Source organism: Phodopus roborovskii, unplaced genomic scaffold, assembly GCF_943737965.1.
Source record: "Phodopus roborovskii unplaced genomic scaffold, PHOROB, whole genome shotgun sequence".
In the NCBI taxonomy this organism is placed as follows: domain Eukaryota; kingdom Metazoa; phylum Chordata; class Mammalia; order Rodentia; family Cricetidae; genus Phodopus; species Phodopus roborovskii.
This window is the reverse complement of record NW_026126639.1, coordinates 5,201,071-5,228,374: the sequence shown is the minus strand read 5'-3', so window position 1 is coordinate 5,228,374 and position 27,304 is coordinate 5,201,071. Positions and strand designations below refer to the sequence as shown.

The following is a 27,304-nucleotide window of genomic DNA, read 5'->3' as shown; positions in this document are numbered from 1 at the left end:
CGGGTCGCCCCGGCCACACTCCTCCCGACGGTGGCTCGGGGACAAGCGTTGAAGGCGGTTTCTTTTTTTGTCTTCTTTTTTTTTCTTCCCCTCCCCACCCTCCCCTTGATTAGCTCCGCCCTCTTCCGGTTCGGGAGGGAAGATGGCGGGGCCGCGCGAGAGCGCCGTGCGCACGCGCGGGCCCGAGTGCGCGCTGGCTGTGGTGCGTGCGCGCGCGCGCGCGCGCCGCAGCGTCTAGGAAGCCGGCGCGTCGGGAGATGAGCCGGGGCCGGTCGTCCGCAGGCGGCACCAGGCTCGGACCGTGCACCGACCCCTTCCCCTCCCGCCCACCCTCGTCTGCCTTCTCCCCCCGCCGCCCTCCGGAGTCCGTTCGCTGCAGGAGCGGGCGCGAAAGTAAGCGGGCCTCGCCGCCCGGGGCTTCCCGGGTCCACGCACGCACCTTGCACGCCGCGCACCCCACCCCCGCCCGGTTGCAGCCAGCTGTGCGCCGTGCAGGCTGCGACCTGCGGGCCGGGGCGCTGCGTTCCCCGGCGGCCGCAGGCACAGCAGCGGGGGCCGGTACGGTGCTGCCTCCCCGCGAGCACTTCTTGCCCTGCTTCCCATGTGCTTTTTAGGATGCGGATGCCTGCTTTTGTTTTTTGGTTTGGTTTTGTCCTGTGTTAAGAGTTTTGTGAGCGAAGCAGGGGAGTGCGCCGCAGTGCTCTGCGATTGTAAGGAAAAGTTTTAGACGTTGTCTCCCCGTGGGCATCTTGTCTGTTCGGAGGTACACGGTGAATGAACTGCGCCGCGTTGCAAGTTGCTTGGGGAGGATGAGGGTTTGTGCTCAACGGAAAGCACCCAGATACGCGTTCACCTTAGGCGATGTGTTGTATGTGTTTTGGGTTGTACTTTTGCTGTCGGGTCTTCTCCTGTGGATTTTCCCTGAGCCCCTAGCGAGGATCATCGTAGATGTATTTGAAGAATTGATCAAATACAAATAATGTGTACAGGTGTTTTCTTCTTCTTCTTCTATTTTAAGTAGTTTGTAAAAGAAAAAGACTTATGGACTCTTTTGTCTGTTATATTGCCTGCATAGTATGATGTAGCTCATCCCTTACCCTTGACCGAACAAAATTCTCGTAACTTAGGCTCACCTGAGGAAAACACAACTAAGTGATAAATGTTAATGTGCCAACATTTGACTAGTATGTGTATTACCCTTCTACAGATTAAAACAAAATGAAGATTTTTTCTGAATCTCATAAAACGGTGTTTGTTGTGGATCACTGCCCATACATGGCGGAGTCCTGCAGACAGCATGTGGAGTTCGATATGCTGGTGAAGAACAGAACGCAAGGAATCATCCCCTTGGCTCCCATCTCTAAGTCCCTGTGGACTTGCTCAGTAGAGTCTTCCATGGAATATTGTAGGATAATGTATGACATATTCCCTTTCAAAAAGCTGGTGAGTGTTATAAGCAAAACTATTTAATTGTGTAAATAGTTATATGGAATTGCTGTGCTTAGAGCTGTATAGTTAAAAATACAGGCAGAACTAACTGCCCCTTTGATTATTATTGTATAGGTATTTAATTATGGCCAGCAGGGTACCGAGCACTTATGAGTTCTAGATGGGTTCCAAAGTGCTTTCCGTTTATACTTATACTTTATACTTACTGGCCTATTGACAGTCCAATGAGGTAGGAACTATGCATACTGGGCCATATACAAAGTATGTAGCAAGTATGGAACAGGCACTAAACAAATGGCTATCTCAAGTGGAAACATTGTTGAGCCATTATTATTTTGTAACCCTGGCCTTTCCTAGGTAGACTGGGCTGGCCTCAGACTCAGAGATCCACCTTCTTCTGCCTCTCAAGTGCTGGGATTAAGGATATAACCCACCTTCCCAGTACAAAAAAGCTAAAAAGTTCTAAAAAGTCTCTGTGTGTGTTTTAATTAGTAAGAAGGGACATTGACATTTGACAGAAATTCCAAATATTAAAGCTACCTCTAAGTTTCAGTATTTTAAATGCTTCAGGACTAGGCTGCAAGTAGATGGCCAGTGCTCATCTTACTTGTAGCAGCCTGAGCTCGCCTTTCACCACCGGATGTGGAGTAGTGGACGAGTTTCTCATAGCGTTTGCTCTCTGAACTTTTCCTGCTCATGCATTTGCTTGGGTTCTTCCTTCCCCGCTTTACCACATTTTCCACGGAGACTTTGTCCTCGCCGTGGCCGTGACAGGCATTCCCCATACTCGGTGCCTGAATGCAGCCGCTTCCCTAGGCGTGTACACTTAGAGAAAGATGATGGGTCCAGGTAGTGGCCAGTGCTAGGAACTGGTGTTATTTACCATGTGAGAGTTGAGTACTGACTGTCTCTTTGATATCTGTTAGGTGAATTTCATTGTGAGTGACTCCGGGGCACATGTTTTAAATTCTTGGACTCAAGAAGACCAGAACTTACAGGAGGTATGCCTGGGTTTTGAAAATTACCTAAATGTGGTAAAACTTTGTAAGAAAGATTAATTTTATTTATTTATTTTTAGAATTTCTATATCTTTGCAAAATTAAAATCCCAAGTTACATGAAAAGAAAAACTGTTCTTTCTATTCCAGTCTCCCAGCCCAAGCAAATCTCAGCTTTAGCTTCTGGTTTTTATTTACATGTTAAAATTCTCTATGTAACATGTTGTACTTATTGAATTCTTAATGTAAACTTTACCCTGACTGTTAGTGATGGTTCACTAAGAAAGAGCCTTCCCCACTCGGGCCTGCCCCTCGTTTTGTTTTTCTAACCATTTTATCAGAGTTTGTTTATAATGTCCACACAATTATTTATTTGTAGAACTTAGCATTTCCTTTTCCTCCTTATATACCTATTGTTGCTCACATCTCTCGAGCGGCTCAGTATTTCTTTTACCACGAATGTACCAGCTAATTCAGCAGATCCCTGAAGCAGCCTCACTAACTGCTGGACAGGGTCCTCTTCTGCTTCCTCATCATGCTTTCCTCCGTGTGATCTTTGTCTGCTAGAGCATGGTCTCCACAGTTCATGTAACATGGTTCTTTGTATCCATATTTTGAATATAGAAGTAATACTTTCTCAAAATTGTGAGGGTCTTATCCACCATATTTGTGGTTCTCTGATGCTGCTGAAGTCCAGTGTCATTTTATTTAAAAGCTTTTATTTAAAGGCTTTAAGAATCTTTTCTTTCCCGTTTATATTCAGAATGTTTTCAGTGATGTGCCTTAGTGGGTCTTTCCTCATTTGCTAGGTTGGAAAGAGAAAATTCTGAGTTGTTTTTTATCTCGATTTTGTGTCTGTGCGCTCTGTCTTTCTAGAATATCTATTAGCGGGATATTGGACTTCCGGGGTTGAAGTGATTTTTCTTATTGAGCACCTGTGTTACTTGTCTATTTGAACCTTTCCACTCTTATTTGGGAGTTTATGACTGTATTTCACTTTCCAAGAGCTTGTTCTTATACTCTAATTATGTCCTTTTTGTCAGTCCTTTCTTGTTTTACGGCTGTGTATGTATTGTAGAACTGGAGGTTATTAGGGCTTATTTGAGGATCAGTTTTGATGTCTGTCTCCAGAGTACTTTCCATGTTGAGATTTTACTTAAGTGCCTGCTGACCTTTGGCTGTGCAGTCTTTTTATCAGCAAGACATTGACCAGTGGGTTAGGAGATCCTCAGTTGTGGGTAGTTAGTTATTCCTGACAGTTAACAGGTGTCTCTTTGGGACCCTGCAAGGTCTCCAGAGAAGGTCCTCCATTGTTTTTCCTGTGTGTAGCGAACTTCTCTGTCAGGTTCTGCCACTCAGAGGGTGGATTTAGCCTTGCTACTTTCAATCGAGAACTTTGTTATCTAAGGATATTTCCAGCTTTGTGTGGTGATGTAAAATTTAAACTATAGTTCATTTGTGGCCTTTGCCCTGTTTATGTGCTTAGTAAGCCACAGGTAGATAGTGGTCCCTGGTATGGGACGGGACAAACAGCATATGCAGCATTTGATGGAGCTCTGTTGGGCAGAGCCCAGGACCTGCCCTTGTTCTCTGCTGTGCGGGCGTGATTGTGTGTGTGCGGTGGTCTGGGAAAGGTCATTGGTTCACAGGTTAGGGTCTGAATCAGAGTGTGCTGTGCACTGAATTGAGGCTGTTTGTACGTTTCTGAGCACCTTCCTCAGCCGTGGTTTGTGTGATGCTTGGTGCCTCTTAACCCTGTACCATGAACTGAATTCCCTTGTAGACTTTTCAGACCTTGAATTTATGCCTCACCTCCATTAGCTAGTATTAGATGCCTACCCCATCAGGAGTAGTAGATTTATGCTTTTTTAAAAGTGACTTTACTGCGGTCTTAGTGGAGGGAGCACAAATAAATTTAGGCTAAATTCATTAAGTTTATCTTTTATTATTTAAGAACATTGTGTTTCTGTTAGCTTTTATGTCCTGCTATTTAGTTTGGGTAGAAGATATCAGGCTACTAAATTTACTAATGCATTTGGACAACATAAGAGAAAGTGATTACTGGAATATTTGAGTACACTATTTGAATTAATTTATTTAAAGTTTTTTTCTGTTCATGGATGTTCTTCAATGGAAATAATCCCAAGGTGAGTATATCACAGTGTTTGGTTTTAAATATTTGTGACGAGTCATTTAAACTGTAAACATCTCTAACTTATTATTTTGAGGTAAGACACTGACGAAATAGGGTTTTTATTGGCTTGGCCTTATACTTTTACCTCTCTAGAATGTTCTTAATATTCACTGTCTTTCAGAAAGTACCATGGGACACAATCTTGGAGTGTTCCTAGCATATGTGAATAAAAGTCAGACACAGCCAGGCCGTGGTGGCTCATGCCTTTAATAGTCAGGAGTTTTGAGTCTACCAGGGAGAAACCCCTCTATGAGGGCCACTCTCACGAGTCACTGGTGTTGAAGATGCTTTGGTTTGGTTTTCCTTATCACAACTGATTGTCAGGAATCCTCATAAGTAGGGAGTGAATCAGCTGGTCGCAAACATTTGAGTCATTTATCACTACCTATTTCTGGACCACTGTTTGATTTCATTCTCGGTCCCTGCTTCTCTAGTCTCGGGTTCTTGATCACACAAATAGTGTCAGATATGGGTTCTAGCTCAACAAATAGGTCTTAAGTCAGATCAGCTGCTGGTTGGTTTCTGCCGCACACCGCATTGCCCTGGCCTATCTACCCTGTAGCAGTACCATTGTAGATAAAGGGTCTGGTTGGTGTGAGAGCACCAGCTTGGCATACCCATGTTCAGAGAGTTGTTGCCAGAATAGTGGGGCCTTGATGTCAGTCTTGGCAACAGCCTGGGTTGTTCCAGGATTCCCATGGGTTCCTTTGGTAAACAACTCAATTAGGTGCAACTCAGTCTGGGTACTGGAAGCTTCATTTGGTGACAAGAGATGCCACTTGGGACTCTTGTGTTCCCCATTATTTGGAGTTTTCACTTAGATCACCTTCGTATATGTCTACATTTTAGCAAGTTTCCTTTTACTGTATTAGGTTTCCATGTTACCCTTCAAATATGGCTTAATTCTAGTCATCTCCCCCACCCATATCCCTCCCACAATCCCTTCTTCCCTCCCTACTTGATACTAAATTAACTTTCATTGTTGACAGAAATCTTCCATGGTCATGGTGTATAATTTTTGTGTGTGTGTGTTGTTAGGTTTGGCTTGCTAGTATTTTGTTAAGAGAGTTTGTGTCCATATGTATATATCTAAATGACTTACTCGTTTTTATTTTGTGTGCATTGGTGTTTTGTCCTGCATTTGTGTGAGGGTGTTGGATCCCTTGGAACTAGAGTTACAGACAGTTGTGAACTGTCGAATGAGCGCTGGAAATTGAACCCGGGTCTGTCGGGAGAGCAGGCTCTGCTCTTAACTGCTGAGCCATGTCTCCAGCCCCTTTCGAGAAGCATTGGCTTTTCGTTTTCTCTGGATTCTTTTGTGTGACGTGACATAATGTTGTCAACACGGTTGTCTCTCCCTCTGCTCAGCTCATGGCGGCACTGGCTACTGTGGGCCCCCCTAACCCTCGGGCAGACCCCGAGTGCTGTAGCATTCTGCATGGCCTTGTTGCTGCAGTGGAGACCCTGTGCAAAATTACCGAATACCAACATGAGGCTCGCACTTTACTCATGGAGAATGCAGAACGAGTGGGGAATAGAGGACGGATAATCTGCATTACAAATGCAAAAAGGTGGGCTGATAATCACAGTGGTCCTTTTCCTGGGAGAACTTTAATTACTATTACGTTTTTATTTTATGAAGTATGGACAGCCTATAAGTTTGTAAGGATATGTAAGTGGTTTTCTCTGATTTATTTTGTTATTATTTGCCTTTAATATTGATACTGGGCTTATTGAGTTCTAGATAAAAATCATCTTGGTGGAAATTGTTTAGAATATTATGTCAATTGATAAGACTTTTTCTTCACTGATTTCCTAAGCTAATAGTTTGATGATTATGAATGAGTATGCATAGACAATCTTTGCTGGGGTGGATTTTGAAGTTATCTGTACACATGTGTCTGTGTGTGGGTCTTGTGCCCATGAGTGCAGGAGCCACAGTGGCTAGAAGGGGAGTTACAGGCAGTCGTGAGCCGCAGACTTGGGCGCTGGGAGCCAGACTGAGGCTCTGTGCAAGAGTGGCCATGCTCCCTGCTCCCTCCCTCCCTCCCTCCCTCCCTCCCTCCCTTCCTCCCTCCCCGCCAACCTGCTGAAGGGGTTGTACATGGTGGCATCAGCACACGACGACTTTTTCCTTACTGTTTGTTCCTTTAAGTTTTCTCTTTTTAAATAACAGTGATAGTCATGTACGGATGCTTGAAGACTGTGTCCAGGAAACAATTCATGAGCACAACAAGCTTGCTGCAAATTCAGATCAGTGAGTATAATTCATAGAGGAAATAACTCATTAACTTCACATGATGTACGTTTCATATTTGTTTGCAGTAATTTTTAATGTACTTGGTAGCATTTCCTTGATTTTTCTTAACAAATTAACCTAAAGCTATAAGTTTGATCAGAATTTTTTATTTTCCTTACATTTTTCAATATTATGTTCTTCTCACAAGAAACGTGGTTAGAATGATAATATACAAATTTATAATGCATATTTGTTTTGATAGCTCATTATACCTTGGTAGGAACTTATAAAATATGTAGATTGTGGGTTTTATTAATCATTATTCACTAGTTCAGAATGTAAATAAGTTCACTCATTGCATTGTGTAAATTTATTTTTAAATAATAGCAGTTGAAAAACTTTTTTTATACTTGCTTTATACTCGGCAGCATCTAGGGATGGTCAAAAGTGTTGGATTTTTTCTTTCTCCTACACCAAACAGTTCTGCCACTATATGGATACCATCTGGGTGTCCTGCAGTTCAATGAAGACATCAGCTCACTGGAGTTATTAGAGCCCCAACAGATTAAGAGCTCAGTTCCTCAGAATTGTATGACCCCTACCCTTTCAGAACCGCTGTCAGTCTGACTTGCTAGCTGTCAGGGTCCCCACATCCCGCCATGTCAGACCGTTCACTGTGAACACTGAGTGTGTTACACGGGACACAGGTGAGCAGGAGAGACTCACTGAACACTGAGTGTGTTACATGGGACACAGGTGAGCAGGAGAAGCTCGCTGTGAACACTGAGTGTGTTACACGGGACACAGGTGAGCAGGAGAGGCTCGCTGTGAACACTGAGTGTGTTACACGGGACACAGGTGAGCAGGAGAGGCTCGCTGTGAACACTGAGTGTGTTACACGGGACACAGGTGAGCAGGAGAGGCTCGCTGTGAACACTGAGTGTGTTACACGGGACACAGGTGAGCAGGAGAGGCAACACAAAGCAGGGGAGGTCCCAAGTGCAGGAGCTTTTACCGTTGGAGATGAATGTGCTGTCTCACAGTGTGGATGTGTTCATGTCACAGAAGACCCTGTGGTATTTGAATGTGCGTGGGCCCCATAATCTCATGAGGTGTGGTTTTAGAGTGGGCGTGGCCTTGTTGAAGGAAGTGTGTCACTGTGGAGGCGGTCTTTGAGGTTTACTATGCTCAGGATACTGCCTAGTCATCAGTCAACTTCTGTTGCTTACAAGCCAAGATATAGCCACCATCACGCTTCCCTGCACACCACGATGTTCCCTGTCATGACGATAATGGACTGAACCTCTGAAATTGTCAGTGAACCACCCCAATTAAATGTTTTCTTTATGAGAGTTGCCATGGTCCTGGTGTCTCTTCACAGCAGTGGAAACCAAACTAAGACAATTCCTGAGCCCTTCATCTCTGGGATTTTTATGGAGATGTCACAACTGATAATTTGTTTTCTGGCCCATCTTTCCTTCCTAAAGGATGTCAGGGTAGGGCGTGAAGGTCCCATGCTTCTAATCATAACATTGTCTTTCTGGTAATATCTTCCCCAACTAGGAGCCACGTGTGTAGAATCCCAAGAGTTAGGTCATTAGGACAGAGGGACTGCCACCTAGGAAATTTCCAGAGATTTAAGAACTGACTGTCAAGAACTTAGATCCAAGATCGAATAGAGAGCAGAAGATACTGTGGGTGCCATAGGACTTAGGATTTCATAAGGGTTTCAGGAACTCTATCCCATCTGCCAGGTCAGTAGTCCAAATGTTACCTGTTACGTCACAGCCAGTAAGGGAACGTTTACAGCAGTTGTACTGGAACAGTTTAGGTTGAGCAGTTACTAATTTTCTTATGTGGAATAGGGTCATTGCTGTTAGAAGTGGAGCTATCCTTAGTAGAAGGGTTCTCAAGTGTTTAGTAATGTCCTTTGCAGCTCACATGAGAATGGCTCAGTGTCTTAGCTAGGGTTTCTGCTACTGTGAAGAGACATCGTGACCATGGTAACTCTCATAAAGGGAAGCATTTCACTGGGGTGGCTTGCAGTTCAGACACTTTGTCCTTTATTATCATGGCAGGACACGGTGGCGTGCAGGCAGACATGGTGCTGGAGAAGGAGCTGAGAGCCCTCAGTCAGGATCCACAGGCAGCAGAAGTGAACTGAAATAGGCATAGCTTAAGCATAGGAGACCTCAGAGCACACCCCACAGTGACACACTCCCTCCAGAGAGGTCATACCTGCTTCAGCAAGGCCACGCCTCCAAATAATACCACTCAGAGCTTATGGGGGGGCATTTACATTCAAACCAGCACACTTAGTAAGTTCATCTATTCAGAGTCAGAAAGAACAGAAATGTAGCTAGTGAATGTACAGTGTAGGATATATGGAGTCTCATTCACTAGAATACAAGGCTAGGGAAGGCTGGTGAGATGGTTCCGAGCCTGGCAACGTGAGTTCAGGGCCTCTGGTGGAAGGAGAGACTGAGTTCAGGGACTCTGTGGAAGGAGAGACTGAGTTCAGGGACTCTGTGGAAGGAGAGACTGAGTTCAGGGACTCTGTGGAAGGAGAGACTGAGTTCAGGGACTCTGGTGAAGGAGAGACTGAGTTCAGGGCCTCTGTGGAAGGAGAGACTGAGTTCAGGGACTCTGGTGAAGGAGAGACTGAGTTCAGGGACTCTGTGGAAGGAGAGACTGAGTTCAGGGACTCTGTGGAAGGAGAGACTGAGTTCAGGGACTCTGGAGGAAGGAGAGACTGAGTTCAGGGCCCTGGAGGAAGGAGAGACTGAGTTCAGGGCTCTGGTGAAGGAGAGACTGAGTTCAGGGACTCTGTGGAAGGAGAGACTGAGTTCAGGGCTCTGGTGAAGGAGAGACTGAGTTCAGGGCCTCTGTGGAAGGAGAGACTGAGTTCAGGGACTCTGGTGAAGGAGAGACTGAGTTCAGGGACTCTGGTGAAGGAGAGACTGAGTTCAGGGACTCTGTGGAAGGAGAGACTGAGTTCAGGACTCTGGAGGAAGGAGAGACTGAGTTCAGGGACTCTGTGGAAGGAGAGACTGAGTTCAGGGCTCTGGTGAAGGAGAGACTGAGTTCAGGGACTGGTGAAGGAGAGACTGAGTTCAGGGCTCTGGTGAAGGAGAGACTGAGTTCAGGGACTCTGGAGGAAGGAGAGACTGAGTTCAGGGACTCTGGAGGAAGGAGAGACTGAGTTCAGGGCCTCTGTGGAAGGAGAGACTGAGTTCAGGGACTCTGTGGAAGGAGAGACTGAGTTCAGGGCTCTGGTGAAGGAGAGACTGAGTTCAGGGCTCTGGTGAAGGAGAGACTGAGTTCAGGGACTCTGGAGGAAGGAGAGACTGAGTTCAGGGCCCTGGAGGAAGGAGAGACTGAGTTCAGGGCCCTGGAGGAAGGAGAGACTGAGTTCAGGGACTCTGTGGAAGGAGAGACTGAGTTCAGGGCTCTGGTGAAGGAGAGACTGAGTTCAGGGACTCTGTGGAAGGAGGGACTGAGTTCAGGGACTCTGGAGGAAGGAGAGACTGAGTTCAGGGACTCTGGTGAAGGAGAGACTGAGTTCAGGGACTCTGGTGAAGGAGAGACTGAGTTCAGGGACTCTGGAGGAAGGAGAGACTGAGTTCAGGGCCCTGGAGGAAGGAGGGACTGAGTTCAGGACTCTGGAGGAAGGAGAGACTGAGTTCAGGGACTCTGGAGGAAGGAGAGACTGAGTTCAGGGCCTCTGTGGAAGGAGAGACTGAGTTCAGGGACTCTGTGGAAGGAGAGACTGAGTTCAGGGCTCTGGTGAAGGAGAGACTGAGTTCAGGGCTCTGGTGAAGGAGAGACTGAGTTCAGGGACTCTGGAGGAAGGAGAGACTGAGTTCAGGGCCCTGGAGGAAGGAGAGACTGAGTTCAGGGACTCTGTGGAAGGAGAGACTGAGTTCAGGGCTCTGGTGAAGGAGAGACTGAGTTCAGGGACTCTGTGGAAGGAGGGACTGAGTTCAGGGACTCTGGAGGAAGGAGAGACTGAGTTCAGGGACTCTGGTGAAGGAGAGACTGAGTTCAGGGACTCTGGTGAAGGAGAGACTGAGTTCAGGGACTCTGGAGGAAGGAGAGACTGAGTTCAGGGCCCTGGAGGAAGGAGGGACTGAGTTCAGGACTCTGGAGGAAGGAGAGACTGAGTTCAGGGACTCTGGAGGAAGGAGAGACTGAGTTCAGGGACTCTGGTGAAGGAGAGACTGAGTTCAGGGCTCTGGAGGAAGGAGAGACTGAGTTCAGGGCTCTGGAGGAAGGAGAGACTCCCACAAGTGAATCTCACCTCCACGTGTGCACCGTAATCTTCCTCCCATAAATAAGGAAAACACAGTTTTAAAACATTGAGAAAAATTTAGTCTCATATTTTTAGAAGTAATCATTTATAGGTAGTGATTAGTATTGCCTGATTTTTGTCCTTTAAAAAAAGTAAAGAAGAAATTCAATATACAGGTACTCATTTTCTTTGTGCTAATTACAGAAAATTATACGCCCTTTCTCTTTATTGTTAGTTTTTAACTTGAAACTGGCTTTGACTATGCAAAGCCTGTCAGGTAATTGGCCACTCCACTCTCCGCTTTGTACAGTTTTTTCTCCACAGAGAGCCTTTTCTGACCTCTCACTGGTGATGGCAGCAACAGCAGAAATTACCTCAGTGACTTCAGTTGAAAGCAGGGCCCTGGAATATGACCCTGGCACCTACCATCAGGGTTAGGGCTACTTAGATTCACAGAAAAGTTTTGCATTTCATTTAAATGTGTGTAATTACTCATTAACTATTTATACAAATACAGCAGTTGTGTACTGTGTAACTGCTTAGCTCAGAGTGTTGGCAGCTGCACCAGATCAAGGTCATACACTATCTGTTAGGGTCAGACATTGTTTGAGTGTAGTCACGTTCTGTTACTATGGTAAGGATGAAGTAGTTTGCTTGCTGGATTCTTTACTATATCTAACATTGTAAGTAATAGTTTTTTTTTTTTCTCTTAAGTCTCATGCAGATTCAAAAATGTGAGTTGGTGTTGATTCATACCTACCCAGTTGGTGAAGATAGCCTTGTGTCTGATCGTCCTAAAAAAGAAGTAAGTGTAGACACAGTCGCTGCAAGAAGACATGGTTGTCTTTGTGAGCGAGAGTTAAGCAGGGCTGAGGGCGGCAGCACTGGCCTGAGTGTGTTGCTGCTTTTTTCTGCCAAAGCGGTCAGAATAGACCGTCGTAATTACAAACTTTCCATGTTTCCTGTTGTGTTTCATCATTGACTTGTATTTTAATAAAATGTGTTGCAAGTCTATAAACTTTATTCTAGTCTGTGAGGTTAGTTACTTCAGTAACTTTAATTTTTACACATTTTGAGAAAACTACATTCTAATAAAATAGCCTCTTGATAACAAAGAAACCAACTTACACATTCAGGGAAAACCTACTTTCCAACTTTTACTTTAAAAAAGAAATAAAGATATTTTAAATGAAAAGGTAGTTTTATTGGTTAGTAAGTATATTCACATCACATCTTCATTGGTAGTCTGTATTTAGAAATGCAAATGTATAATAATAGCATGTCCTGATGTTTTATTTTGTATTTTTAATTTAACCATGTCTGATATTACTTTAGTCTATGAATTATTTAAGTGATACTTTCAAGTTGTTGTCTCTACCATATCCTAGGTGTTTTCCTGGTTATTTTATGCCTCTTTTAGTGACACGTTAGTTTTCTTTTCTGGTAAATAAAAGTTAATTTATGTTGTTATTGCTCTGAGGTGAATGAAGTTTTGTGAGTTTACTGTGCTTTTCTGTGTTTTTGAGGCGGGTTTCCCTCTGGTCCATCTGTCTGTCTCTGCCTATTGGGTATGGGGACTAAAGGACTGCGCCACCACACCCAGCTTCGCTTCACTACGTCTGTGCCGCCTTACCGCACACCGCTAGTGAAGCCACACGTTTGTGGTTTCCATGTTCCTTCTGTAGGGTGAATTATTTTTCTTACAGTATCTCTTTGTGATTAAAAGTCTGTTTCATATCAGTAAGTTAGAAAATATAAATAGATATTTAGTGAATGCTATTTAGTCTAGGTTTTAAGGGGACAGTGACTGTACTGTGGCTGTACTAATAGCTCATATAGGTCCTGGCTTATAGGATAGTAAACATTGTATATGTTACAAATAAAACTTCATTGATGAAATAATTATCCTGGCTAGCTTTTACACACACACACACACACACCACACACACACACACACACACACACACACACAACACACACACACTGTGAAAAGCCACTCGAGATTCAATGGTCTGTAGTGAAGTACTCAGCGTGGGCTGCTGTGGGGGTAATGAGTGCTCTGTGGTTTCTTTCCTGGGTGCTCCGGCAGCTGTCCCCAGTTTTGACCAGTGAAGTCCACAGTGTCCGAGCTGGGCGGCATCTGGCTACCAAGTTGAATGTTCTGGTACAACAGCATTTTGACTTGGCTTCAACGACTATCACCAACATTCCCATGAAGGTAGGCGGCCCAACGGCTTTTCTGTGCTTTTCATGATTTGCTTGACATTTCCTCATTGGCTTTAATTGAAACTTTACCTTTTCTCCTTGTATTGTATTTTGTTTTGCTAGCCCACATTCAGTGTCTTTGAACAGGTCAGTAAATACTGAGACTCAAAAAGAAAGGATCACAGAACAAATGTTGTATTGTCACTGTTTCTAATAAGAACATGTTGTAAGATTTTTAAGAACTATGTTCTTACTATTTTTATCAAAATCTATATTTTAAATTATTTCTCTGTGATTCTTTTCCTGAGAGCTGTGTTATTAGATTTTACTTTGTATATTTGAGTGCATTTTTTATTTTCTGTACTTCCTTACCCGTCCAAATGTGAAGATGTGGGTAAGTAATAGGTCTGACTGGTGAAAAATTCCTCATGGCTTCCATTGATTTAATACTCCTCAGGTAAAGAGCCATGGATGTGAATATGTAGTTTCTGCAGTAGATTTTCTGGGAATCTGTCACGATCTATTCATATTATCACTTAAGTTGTCAGGACCAGCAAAATGCCTAGCCCATAGTTAGCTTTAAATGAGTCAGTCATTGCTAAAATTGAGTCCGTGCAGTAACTCTCTTACCAAAAACTCACGGTGACTTTCTTGGAGTCCAGTTTCAATTTTTTTTCTTCTTTTTTGCTTCTTATTTTTGAGACAGGGCTTCACTTTGTGGTCTGTACTGGCTTGAAACGAGTGGTCTTCCTGCCTCAGCCTCCCTAGCGCTGGGTCAGGGATGGAATCACAGGGCCAAGCCTTCTCAGTTCTTGCCGTTGTCGCATGGAGACTGAATGGCGTGAGAAATCTTAGCTTTTCTCTCTTCACGCCCTCCCACCTTCATCGGCTGGCCCTGTAGCAGGAGTTCTAGGAGACCTTTAGGCTGGCTTTGATGAGAGGCGGTGAGCAAGGGCAGTCGTGGAACAAGCCCTAGCTTACATCTGAGTGGAAAGAGACACGCTGGGACCTGACACTTGCCTCTGTGCTGTGCTCTCTGTTAGTAGCTAATGCAAAAACAAGCTACTGAGCTTGCTTGTTAGTGTTTGCTCCTTTAAAGAATTGCTGTTCATTACCTCACTGCAAGTATTTAAAGATGCTGTTGCCTGCTTTTAAAAACTATTTTAAGTTTGACTTACATATATTTCAATGATATTATGTTTGGGTTCGTTATACTGTTGGAAAGTATTGCATCTTTAAATAAATGACTGGGCAAACCATCCTCTTACTTAGCTAACTATGGCAGAATGTATTTGACCTCACTTTAAGCAAAACACAAAGTGAGTAATTTATGTCACTATTTTGAAAGCAAACCCAGTTTATTAAAATGTCCTACACTTTGCTTCAAGGAAGAGCAGCACGCCAACACATCGGCCAACTATGACGTGGAGCTGCTTCACCACAAAGACGCACACGCGGATTTCCTCAGAAGCGGTGAGAGCCCAGCACACACACTGAGCTCGGCCTTGTCCCAACTCCTCTGCAGTGCCGACATCATGCTTTGTCAACTTGACACACACTAGATCCAGCTGGGAAGAGGGACGCTCAGTTGGAAAATTGCTTAATCAGATTGGTCTGTGAGCATGTGTCTTAGTGAAGGTTTCTGCTACTGTGAAGAGACATCATGGCCGTGGTAACTCTCATAAAGGGAAGCATTTCACTGGGGTGGCTTGCGGTTCAGATACTTTGTCCTGTATTATGGCAGGACACGGTGGCGTGCAGGCAGACATGGTGCTGGAGAAGGAGCTGAGAGCCCTCAGTCAGGATCCACAGGCAGCAGAAGTGAACTGAAATAGGCATAGCTTAAGCATAGGAGACCTCAGAGCACACCCCACAGTGACACACTCCCTCCAGAGAGGTCATACCTGCTTCAGCAAGGCCACGCCTCCAAATAATACCACTCAGAGCTTATGGGGCCGTTTACATCCAAACTACCACAGCATGTCTGTGGGGCATTTTCTTACCTGCTAATTGATACAGGAGGGCCCGGCCCACTCTGGGCACCTGTGTAGGTGGGTCTGGGCATCTGAGGAAGGTAGCTGAGCAGACCAGAGAAAACAGTTTCCCTTGGTCTCTTCTGAGTTCCCCCCTTCAGATTCTTGATGAGCTCCTGTTTGGCTTCCCGTGATGATGGACCCTGACATACAACCCTGAAATGAGACCCTCCCCCCCCCCCCCCCCCCAGGCTGCTATTGGTCACAGAGTTTATCACAGCGACAGAGAGCCAGCCAGGACAGCGTCCATGAACTAATGTTCTGTAAATGAAAGGTGAACGTTAACTTCATCTCTAAGCTGCGGTTTCCATCGCTATACCCACATGCTCTAGGATGGGAGGGAGGAGCTTCAGCAAACTTGTCACCACAGCAGCTCTGTTTAAATGCTTCACTTTCTTTGTTTAAAAATTGCAGATGCTGTAGCAGCATGAGTCGTAATATTCCTCTCACTCATTTTAAGGTGTGAAGACATTTAAATTCCTGAGGTTCTTCCTTGTAGATTGATGCCAATAGAATTCTGTGATTGGTGTTGAACATGTTGTGTGCATTCATTCTGAAACATAGTGTGAGCTGGCTGGGGTGGTGGTCGAGTGTCATAAGGAATCTTCAGATTCATTGACTGAACTGCATACTAGCCAGGGAGAAACCGCTATGATAAACCTACCTACTGATGTTTAGTCAGGGAATGCAGAGAGCTTGTTTTTGAATATATAACTCAAGGAGATTGCTAGGAAGCCATGAGATGATGTCAGCTTTTAAGGTTTTTACTTTAACTCTGAAGATTGTATGGTTTGCCTTGGCTATGAAAGTAGTTCTTGTCTGTGGGGATGGCTTGGGTGAGGGCTCTTGCTGTGGAAGCAGAAGGACCCAGCTCAATCCCCAGCACCTGTGGGAAGTCTTTAAAGCCACAGCAGGGAGCAGAGACGGGTGGGGCCCGTGAGCATGAGTAAACACAGACTTCGCTCCTGTAGCTCGGAGGCTGCGTGTGGCTATCTCCCGGAAGCTGGGTGAGCCTCACTGAGGAGGGCTGCTCCATGCCTGTACACTGTGCAGCGTCATGTCAGCACCCACACCAGGTGGGGAGCTCCCTGACTGGCTCTTAGCACTCTCTGTGGATGCACAGTCCGGTTGTTTTTGCATTTCCATTAGACAGAACCTCAGGGTCATCTTTGAGTCGCTTTCTGACCATCTCGTTTGTTTATTACAGCCCCACAGCAGTTTCCCTCCCCCCCTTCTCTCTTCCTTCCCTGCCTCCCCTTAGCCCCCCACCCCCTTCTCTGTTCCTGTTCAGAAAAGGGCAGGCCTCCCATGGGTATGGGCAAAACATGGCATGTCAGATTGTAGTCAGACTAAGCACCTCCCCTTGTGCTAAGGCTGGACAAGACAACTTAGTGTGAGGAATAGGATCCCAAAGGCCAGCAAAAGAGTCAGAGACAGCCCCTGTCCCCACTGTTAGGAGTCCCACAAGAGGACCAAGCTACACAGCTGTCACACACAGGCAGAGGGCCCAGGTGGGTCCCAGGCAGGCTCCCTGGCTGTCAGTGCAGTCTCTGCGAGCCCAGGTGAGTTGGTTGTGTGGGTTTTCTCTTAATGCATTGACCCCTCTGGCTCCTACAACCCTTCCTCCCCTCTTCTGCAGGATCCCCGCCTGTTTCCGCCTGTGGCTGGGTGAAGTCTCTCTGATGACTGTTGGGCTAGCCATCGGTCTATGAGTATAGTAGAGTGTCATTAGGCATCGTTTTATTGACATTTTGTTTTTACTCCAGTCCTGTTTTGTTCTATCCTGCGTCTGTGGGCCATCCAGCCTCTGGGTCTGAGTTCCAGGCAGTGTCAAGAGTGACCCACTCGTGTGGGTGGGATGGTCTCAGGCTAGACCATCCAGTCCTTAGTCGTCCACTCCCACAGTTTCTATGTCTGTGACTTTTTTTTCCATCTTGTGTCTCAAATACAACCATATCTGTATCTTGGCTACCGTTAACCACTTCTGAACGCAGCCTATCATTTCCTCAGCTAGCACCCCAAGGAAGAAGGTGAACCAAGAGTAATCCGCCATGTTCTCGTGGCTCTGGTATCTAACAGACCACATGGCTTGATCTTCTCTGTGGCATGGCTGCCATCTGGTCTTGACCTCTGCTGTTCTCTACCTGAATGAGCTTCTCCCCATACACTGTCCTCTGAGAACGTCAGCCCGGCTCGTGCTAAAGGAGGCTTTCCCACAGCTCTCCCTGGAGACCCTGATGGCATTGTGTAGTGTCTTCTTTAACACATTGTGACCTCAGACGTGCCCACTGTTTGACAAGTCTGCTCCCGCACTGCAGGCTCCATGAAGGCACAGGTGCCCTCTGCCTCCTTACGAATTCACCCCCACAGCCGAGTGTGTCTCCTGAGAAGCACACGGGTTTGCTTGTGATGTTACACTTTTAAACCTGCTAAGTATTGGCTATACTTACCATTTATTGGCATGGGCAGGGAGAGGCAGTTGCGATGTGTGAGGTCTGTAAAGCTTTTATTATTTGCCGTAAAGCAACAACCTAAATTAATTGAATTAGTGAATGAAAAATTTGAAGGGAAATTATTGATGTTAATCATAGTTTATATCTATCTTCTACGTGGTCTTTTTTTGTAAAAAGAATGTTCTCACAGAGCTCCTCTGTCTTCCAGAGCCTACTTTGAAAACTAAAATAACCATAACTTTGGCATAGGTGACCTCTTTAGTAAAGTCAGTGTTTCTGTGAACTCTCTGAAGGTGACACCCACTCAGGCGGCAGCAGTAGAGAAGGCCCATTTAAAGAGACAGTGACCCTGAAGTGGTGTACACCCAGGACCAACAGCATCGGTAAGTAGGCAGGGCCGGAGACCCGGCGAGAGCTCAGAGCAAGAGCGCGCCAGCCTCCTAAGTGTGCTGCGGGACCCCAGGCTTCTTCAATTTTTGTTTTCCATTGCCTTAGGGATTCAGTAAGTAAGCAAGTTCTATTTCGTCCTTCCTTCCTTCCTCCCTCCCTCCCTCCTTCCCTCCCTCTCTCTCTTTCTGTTTTTAATGTGGGGAGTTTTATTGGGGACAGGGAAGGGAGAGAGGCAAGAAAAACAGAGCAAAGCTTCCTTTTTGAACTGTAGGGTATTTCATTACATTCCTTCAAATTAGTGTTTTCTTCTGTTTCAGAGTTACACTATTGCACTGGAGCGTATCGAATTTCACCAGTAGATGTAAATAGCAGACCTTCTTCCTGCCTCACTAATTTTCTCCTCAATGGTAATTTTCAGTATTTAATGTGTTAATTTCAGTTAGTATTAAGTGGAGTCATACTGTATGTGGATTGAGTTTTCTTTGAATGCTTCACCTTTATTGTATCTGAATATTATATTTTCAGAATCTCACCATATGATTCTTACCCGGACCTAAAATTTAAGGTTCATTTTATTTATTTTACATCTCAATTATAAACTTCCATCCTCTAAATTTAAATTTTCATAGCTCTTCTGATAGCAGGATAATCTTACGTTTTGGAACTATTGAGTTTTAAAAATCTGTCTTTTTGTTCTTTTCATTGTTATATTAAGTATAGTTTGATTATCAGAATATATGAAGTCCAAATTCTATAACATTTGCCGTGTGAAATAGAAACGTAACTGTGCTAACAGGGTGCTGTGGAGGGACTGAGTTGTGCCTTTTCCTCAGACACTTGTAGCGTCAATAACCTGAGCATTTCTTGCTGTATTTTATGTGAACTTGGAATTGGGAAAGCATACAAACATGCCATTATAATAGTTTTTGGGAAACGAGAGAAGCTAAGTGTTAGGAACGGGTAGATGTGCTAGCTTAGCTGTGCTGGTTAAAGTATGAGCTGTTTGAATTTTGTTACTGACATCTTGATCTTGCCTCCGTCAGGTCGCTCTGTGTTGTTGGAACAGCCGAGAAAGTCAGGTTCCAAAGTCATCAGTCACATGCTTAGCAGCCATGGAGGAGAGATCTTTTTGCATGTCCTTAGCAGTTCTCGATCCATTCTAGAAGATCCACCTTCCATCAGTGAAGGCTGTGGAGGAAGAGTTACAGACTACCGGATTACAGTGAGATTGAAAAAATGTTTATTTTATGTGTGTGTTTTGCCTGTGTGTATGTTTGTACGCTGTGTGCATGCCTGGTACCTTTGAGGGCCAGAAGAGGGTGTTAGACACTCTGGAGCTGGAGTTAAAGACAGTTGTGAGTCACTGCGTGGGAGCTGAGAGTGTAGCCCGGGCCTCTGCCAGGGCTGCCAGTGCTTGTAAGCGCTGAGCATCTCCAGCCCTGGCATACAGCTTTCTTATCTGTAGACTTTGTTTTGAGTCAGTTAGCGTATGTTAATGTTATGGGGATAAGCGGTCTCAAAGAAGCAGGTTATTGTTTCCAGAACCAATGTCACTGTGTGTCATCTCTGCCATGTGACATATTCAGTGCCTGGGAAGTGTCTGAGGTCCGAAACACTGGCGTTGCAGAGAAGAGGGAAGGTTAAACTAGTGCGTTCCTGTGTATATAGTGACGTTTCTGGGCTGTTTGTGGGGATGGTTGTGGAACTGAAATGTTGATTTATGTATGTATGTAACTGCACATGACAAACTACCAGTATTATATAATTTAATTATTAGGCTTTTTGGGGTAATTATTTTTAAGGGGCTAAAAGCCAAGTTTATGGAAAACTGAGAACATATAAACATCTAAAAACCAAACAAAAAGCCCTAATTTACCTATATTTATATTATTCAAAGATTAACACTCATCATTTCGATGTTCTGTCAAAGCAGCTTTTTCATAAGCAAGCTGTTGTTGCAATGTGATTGACTCACACACGTCCTAGGAATGACTGGGGACAGGCTTCATTTCCATTGTGTAACTGGTGACAGGGTTCTACCTGGAAGGGGCGGGGCCACAGTTAGAGAAAGGGCTGTGCCGACTCTGACAGGACAGAGGCCATGAGGGAAATGATGTCACATGTAACCCATGCTGCAACACTAGACTAGTTTCTAATTGTGTCTTATCTGGTTATCATTAGGATTTTGGTGAATTTATGAGGGAAAACAGGTTAACTCCTTTTCTAGACCCCAGATATAAAATGGATGCGAGTCTAGAGATCCCGCTGGAGCGTGCAAAGGATCAGTTAGAAAAGCACACGCGCTACTGGCCCATGATTATTTCACAAACCACCATTTTCAACATGCAAGCGGTGAGTCTGGTTTTACTTCTGTCTGGATTAGTGTGTATTTATGAATACATTCGTAGAAAATTTTAGATGTTTGTAGTTGGTGCCATTTCTCCGGCAAGAAAGGAAGGGTGAGTTTGTTGTGGCTGAAGGGTAGGGACTGAGGACAGAAGCGCGGCCGTGGGCCCCTCCCTGTGGCCATCGTGCAGTCAGCAGATGTCCTTGCTCTGAGGCTTGATTTCAAAACAGACTTTCTTTTTCTTTCTTTCTTTTGTTTTTTTACCTAACAGGTAGTTCCATTAGCCAGTGTTATTGTGAAAGAGTCTTTGACAGAAGAAGACGTGTTAAATTGTCAAAAAACAATATATAACTTGGTTGATATGGAAAGGAAAAATGACCCTCTTCCTATTTCTACAGTTGGTACCAGAGGAAAGGGCCCTAAAAGGTAGTGACTTTTCTTCACGCGTCATGTTTACTTAATGGATGCTATTTTGTAAGATGATTCTCCGTGTGCAGATCATCTGAGGGGATGGTTGAGTATGTACATGTGTTGAAATAATGGAGACATAGGATAACAGGCACTGCTACCATGTAACTTGGAGCTCTGCCATTAACTATGGAGTAAGAGGAAATAAACATATCTCTACTTCTGTTCACTTTACCATAGCGAGCAGGGTCAGAAGCACTTAGCGTTTAGATGGTTTAAATGTGTAAACATAAGGGGCATTTCTGAGAATGCATTTGACCTTTCCTCCAGAGATGAACAGTACCGAATCATGTGGAATGAGTTAGAGACACTTGTCAGAGCCCATGTCAGCAACTCAGAGAAGCATCAGAGAGTCCTGGAGTGTCTGATGGCGTGTCGGAGCAAGCCCCCGGAAGAAGAAGAGCGGAAGAAACGAGGGAGGAAGAGGGAGGACAGGGAGGACAAGTCAGAGCAGGCGGTGAAGGAGCACGGGCCAGAGAAGCCCCGGCCAGACTCAGACAGGTGACTGGTTCTGCTCGTGGTGCCTGTACTTTGCCCAGAGCACACTCAGGCCATCCAATACGAGCTTGTTCATTCTATACCTGCACTTTTAGTTACAACATCTTTGTCTTAGAAAGGTACACGCTGTTACTTTAAGGTAAAACGTGTTAATTTTTCCTAACTAGTTTCTGGTTATTATTAGGACTTTTGTTGCTAGTATACACTTTGAATATTGTAAAATTCAAAAACATAATTTTATGTTGTGAGTGATTTGCTAGCTCGGCATTTGTCAGAAGACCCCATCCTAAAAGAATGTTCTGCCTTATGTTAGAGACAGGCCACACTTGCGAGATCACAGCGGAGTGCGGAAGGCACTGTCTCACAGGGATTAGGTGCAGGCTGCCCTTTGGAGCACACGGCTGCCCTTAGGGACATCAAGGTCAAAGTTACAAAACCCCAGAGAGTCATAAAAGGGTACGGTGAGGCCGCAGAGGGCTCACGCAGTGAGAGTGCTGGAGGCTGATTGGACCCTGGGGACAATATGGTGAAGGTGAAAACTGACCTGCGGTGTCCTCTGACCTCTGACTTCTGACCTGTGCAAGTCACCCCCACCCCCACTTAAAATGTTTTAAAGGTTAACAAATATCATAATTGTAGCACTTCCCTCCTTGCTAGGAATCAGGCAAGATAACTAGGTGAGTGTTGTAGTGGCATTATAGGAAATTCTGAGCACACACAACTGTGTAACAAATGGCCTCCGCCGTCCCAGTTACTAATTCATGGCAGATCTCTGCTCACACAGTTCCCACAAGCACTGCCTTCACCGCTTCTCTGTGGAAGCGCACTCAGGGTAGCTCTGAGACCCTGTTCATTCCCAGCTAGGCAGCACACTTCCCTTGCCAGCAGTTTCAAAAGAGCGCTGCTTCCTGCCACTGTGGCAGAGGAAAGGCTGCTGCATCCCCAGCTGGCCTTCAGCGCATGAACTTGTGCATATACAAGAGGCATTCCTCTTACTGAAGAAGCCTAACAGCAGCTTAGAGTAACCTTTGGTCCATCGCTTGTGAAGAAGCGGCAGGTGGAGCTCTGTGAGTTTGAAGTCATCCTGGTCTATGTCATGAGTTCCGGGCAGCCAGGGCTATATAGTGAGACCTTGTCTCAAGAAAGTGAGGCTCCCAAGTAATGAAGCCTAAATACATTCCCCATTACATAGGCCATACCACATATCATCTTATTTGTAATTTGGATAGTTTTTTTTTCCTTTGATTTTAAAATGTGGAACGTCTTTGGGGTAATTCATTGTTTTTAACTTTTCAATGGTGACTTCCCCTCTGGTGTAGTTTTCCTTTTTATCTGAGTAAACCCTGAAGTATGACTGCCATAAAGGGAAGTATAGTTGTTTTGAACTCACTAAATTCTTAAGGTGATGTATACAGAAAGTGTGCTTACTGGGCAATTTATAGACTTGAAATTAAACTCGTCTTCATAATCTGTTTTCCTGCAAGGTTGAAAGGCATTCTAGAACGAGGGAAAGAAGAGCTGGCTGAGGCAGAGGTTATAAAGGACTCCCCTGACTCCCCAGAGCCTCCAAACAAAAAGCCCCTTGTTGAAATGGAGGAGACGCCACACATGGAAAAGTCTAAAGGTGAGGACAGCCCTGGGAGCCAGGGCTGTGCAACTTCACACTGTGTGTGTGTGTGTTTGTGTGTGTGAGAGAGAGGGAGAGAGAGAGAGAGATGTTCACACACCACACAGGAGACTCCGTTCACAGTCTTGAAAGGAAAGACTTTTGACATTAAAAAGGAAGGAGGAGGAAAAGAAGATTGGTAGCAGTGTTCTCTATAATGAAGGCTTTGAAACCAGTGCTTTATGTGAAGTCTGCACAAAAGAAACAGTAAACTGGAAAGAAGCTGGAATCTCTGAGTGCCTCAAGTGCCAGGTGCTGCTTACGGAGCCAGACTGTCTAAGCCCTCTATCCTGCATTTCCTCAGTCCGTGGGCAGAGTCCGTGGTTTGATTGTGACACTTCCACAACTGTACATCCTGGTGTGTGCCCATCATTCCCCTCCATATGCAGCCCTGTCCCTGCTCTCCCCTCCACACTGCGTGTGAGAAAAAGGTGTGTGCCGACCCCCCTCCCCTGAGCTTGTACCCAGGAGGAATGTAGTGATGCTCATTTAGTGGTGAACTAAGAAGTGACCTGGCCAAGCTTAGGTGAAGGTATGGTTATAAACCATAGTTTTGCCATAAAACCCTTAATCCTATTTATAGGCTGAGAAGCTTAATTTCTTCTTGAAGTAATTCTGGGTCTAAAAGGATGGGGCTTGGACTCAAGTTCCCAGTGTCATTGTGGGCCTTAGTGTCCTCGTAGGTCACCCGGGTACATGGGAAATCATCAGACTGGCTGGTACCTTAGGCGTCTGTGTCTCCTGGACGAGAGCAGGGTGGCCTGGCTTGCTGTTGGCAGGGTTTGCTAGGAGCAGGCAGGCTGGTTTGCTTCATAGAGCTCTGTCAGTGCATTGGGGCGCGCTGATGCAGTGGGGGATCCGAGGTCACCCTGAGGGTTCTTCTGGTGTCTGCTGCTGTGGAGCTGCCCTTTTGTACACCGTGAAGGTGTGTTATCCTCACTCTCTCACTGCTTCAGGAAAGAACTGGCTGGCCAATACCTAGGCAGGAAGGAGTTTAGGCAGGAGAGCCAGTCTGAGAGAGCTGGGAGGAAGGGCGGGGTCTGCAGCCAGATGCAGAGGAAGCAGGACATGTCGAAGATGAGGTGATGAGCCATGAGGCAGCACGCAAATTAAGAAATATGGGCTAATTTAAAATGTAAGAATTACCTAGTAACAAGCCTGAGCTATTGGCTGAACATTTATAATTAATAAGTGTCTGAGAGCTGGTAAAGAAAAGTCCACCTACATATGGTACCAGCAACATTCAGTGTGTTTCTTATAACTTTATAGGCATGTGTGTGTGTATATGTATGTACGTATATTGAGGCTGCTGTTAACAAAATTTAGACTAGAATAAGTTTTGATACATAAGGAGAAGAAACAAACCACGGAAAACAGAGGAGATGCAGAGTTCCATACTATAGAGCCATCCTTGCTTTGTGCTGGAATCATCACAGGAACCACTCCCATTGGACTTAGATTAGTCTCAGAGGTCACGAGGAGACGGGGAGAGGAGGAGATGAACTTGCAGTACTGAGAAAAAGTACCGAGCTACATGGCAGAGTGTAGACAAGAAATGTGGGTTAATTTAAAATGATAAGAATTAGCTAGTAATAAGCCTGAGCTATTGGCAGAGCATTTGTAGTTAATAATAAGCTTCTGTGTGGTTATTTGGGAACTGGCTGGTGGGAGAGAAAATTCTGCCTACATCTGCCCCTCAGGCTGTTGCCAGAGTTAAAAATATTAGGATTTAAGTCAGTGTCCACTGATAAATTATAGGCCTCACATGATGATAGACCACTGGACTAGAATGAGAAACTTTTTTATTGTTTGCAATTTCACACATGTATGAAGTGTGTCTGATGGGAGGTGCCATGTAAGGAGTACGGTGTGTCTGAATCATACCCCCAGTTCCTGCTTCTCTGTCCCCCATGTCCCCTCCCAGCTTCGTGTCCTTGTATCTGCTGTGATCGCAGTGGCCCTTACACCCGTGTGGTGTGCTCTGGGGAAGACTTGTCCCCTCCACCCTCCCAAGCCAGCTGTGTGCCTGGTGGATACACAGCCCTGCGTCCCTGGCGTGGTGCAGTGCCTGAGTAGTGTGAACCTAGCAACTCAAGTGAGGGTTAAGTGTTACATTTGATTTTTCTCTGCTTTCTGCTTTAACACCAGGGCCAATGTCCTTATTGTCCTTGTGGAGTAACAGAATCAACACTGCCAATTCCAGAAAGCACCAGGAGTTTGCTGGACGCCTGAACTCTGTCAATAACAGAGCTGAGTTATACCAACACCTTAAGGAGGAAAATGGGTTTGTGTAATTTCCTGTGCAAACTGCTTTGTGGATTGTTAGTCCCGGAATGGAAACTGCTTGCTGTGGTCAGCGTTTTTCTGTAGTCTGCTATTATGAGCTAACCTCTTTCTCCTTAACCCGGGAGGCCCCGTTTATTGATGATAATTATGAAACTGTCTGCTACTTACAGCACTGTTTTCAGGGGGGGTCACACACTGGACCTATTCATGTCAAAGTGCTCAAATAGAATAAGTTCCAAACGCTGTTGTTTTTTAAGGAGAAATCCCCCCGCAGCATATTGTTACAGGAATCTCTTTTGTAGACTCTTAGACTAAATGGAGGAGAAGGGAGGGTGCAGGGAGGGACCTTCGGGAGGCTCCCTCGTCTTCACAGGCTCTGCTTTCTCTCATGTGTACAGTGAGGAGGTTGGACTGACTGGAGGAGCCCGAACTTCAATCCCTTTCTTAAAGTGCTCACACTCTGCTGTTGTGACTAGGTTAGACTTTAGTTCCAATGGGTAAAGTAGGTGCAGATGTGGATCTCTAGTAAACGTTTTAACTTACCTTCACATTTTCCCTTCTAAACTTTGCAGGGTGGAGACAACAGAAAGTGGAAAAGCCAGCCGTCAGTGAAGAGCGACTGGAGAAACTAAGTTTAGTATATTGCAAAAATATTTTGGGCAGAATTTGATACAAGTACTTTTACAGCAAGATTGTATAGCTATGTTGCCTGGACTTGTTTTTACATTTTTAAAGAATTTCAACAAATTATCTTTTTTGTACTAATTCTAAGATTGGCAGAGTCAAAATATATACATTTGAGATTTGTTTGTCCTCCCAAATCACAGCTTATTTTATGGTAAAAGGTGTTCCCTCTGGAAATGTTTTTTAAGAAAATTCTTAGGCTCCTCTTTGCCAAATAAAACTATTAAAATGTATGAAATGCAAAGAATTGGAGTGTTGCTTTAGAAAAAAGATATTACTCTCAGTTCTAACAAGAATTTATAAATCTTGATCAGAATTCAGGTGAGATCTGTCGTATTTAATTTTGGGTCTTATCTGTGTGCGTGATGTGTAGTGAGCACTGAGCACTTTTCCAAGGCAGACTGCTGGCTTGGTCTCCTTTAGTGCTTTGCCGTTGTGTGCATGAGTTTGTCTGCTATTCATTTAAGCCAGAATTTTCACGTTGTCAGTGTGGCTTCACACGTATCAGTTTGATATCCCAATACATTTTTTGCTGTTAATGTTTTGGTTTTTGAGACTGGGTTACCCAAGTGACAGATCTCGATTTCAGCAGCAGGGAGGCACAATCCAAAATCACATTTTAGTTGAAACAATTTGTATTTGTTGACAAAGTGTACCTTGCCTAAGTCATATCTCTGAAAATTCCGCAATGCATCCAGATATAACACTCAGTTTAGATGTTTATTGCAGACAGACCCTCCTCCCCAAATTCAAAATGAGTGTCAGTTTCCATTCAGGTTGTCTTCAGTTTGGAAGTAGTTCTGGGGAATTGCCACAGAAAGAGCCACATGCCAGGTGTTGTGCAAGCTACATATTTCATTTTGTCTTTACAATCAATGCATTCAGATAATCTATAAAGGGCAAGGTAATAGAGCTAGGTTTTAAGCCCCAGGCTTTCACTATGACTATGATAGTGAATTTTTTAAAAAGAGGATCTAATTTTAGCGTATACACACATGAGGCTAACGCTCATGTATGTATGTGTGCTGTGTGCATGCTTGGTGCCACTAGAGGCCAGAAGGGACATCAGGTGCCCTGGAACTAGAATTACCCATGGACTTAGGC

The 27,304-nt window shown here is 44.8% G+C and overlaps 1 protein-coding gene across 2 annotated transcripts; it reads left to right on the top strand.

Moving 5' to 3' along the window:
• The first annotated feature begins 375 nt into the window (after nucleotides 1-375).
• Nucleotides 376-26,438, top strand: Ints13 (integrator complex subunit 13). 2 transcript variants are annotated; one of them, XM_051173308.1, is made up of 17 exons: nucleotides 377-393; nucleotides 1,208-1,443; nucleotides 2,376-2,450; nucleotides 6,009-6,211; nucleotides 6,817-6,897; nucleotides 11,885-11,975; nucleotides 13,260-13,388; nucleotides 14,764-14,848; nucleotides 18,155-18,244; nucleotides 18,569-18,658; nucleotides 19,295-19,473; nucleotides 20,433-20,603; nucleotides 20,870-21,024; nucleotides 21,337-21,567; nucleotides 23,049-23,188; nucleotides 25,379-25,514; nucleotides 26,089-26,438. In XM_051173308.1, the coding sequence occupies exons 2-17, from the start codon at nucleotides 1,219-1,221 to the stop codon at nucleotides 26,126-26,128; spliced, it is 2,121 nt and encodes a 706-aa protein (XP_051029265.1). In that variant the 5' UTR covers nucleotides 377-393; nucleotides 1,208-1,218; the 3' UTR covers nucleotides 26,129-26,438. The 2 variants fall into 2 exon arrangements, with proteins under 2 accessions (XP_051029266.1, XP_051029265.1); XM_051173309.1 differs by lacking the exon at nucleotides 19,295-19,473 and having other exon boundaries at nucleotides 376-393; nucleotides 20,479-20,603.
• The last annotated feature ends 866 nt before the right edge of the window (nucleotides 26,439-27,304 follow it).

Bases quoted from the DNA above. Each gene is read 5' to 3' on its own strand.
- Ints13 (XM_051173308.1), top strand. From the start codon at position 1,219: ATGAAGATTTTTTCTGAATCTCATAAAACGGTGTTTGTTGTGGATCAC. The intron at 6,898-11,884 runs GTGAGTATAATT...TTTTCTCTTAAG, and splicing joins CTTGCTGCAAATTCAGATCA to TCTCATGCAGATTCAAAAAT. The intron at 18,659-19,294 runs GTAATTTTCAGT...TGCCTCCGTCAG, and splicing joins CACTAATTTTCTCCTCAATG to GTCGCTCTGTGTTGTTGGAA.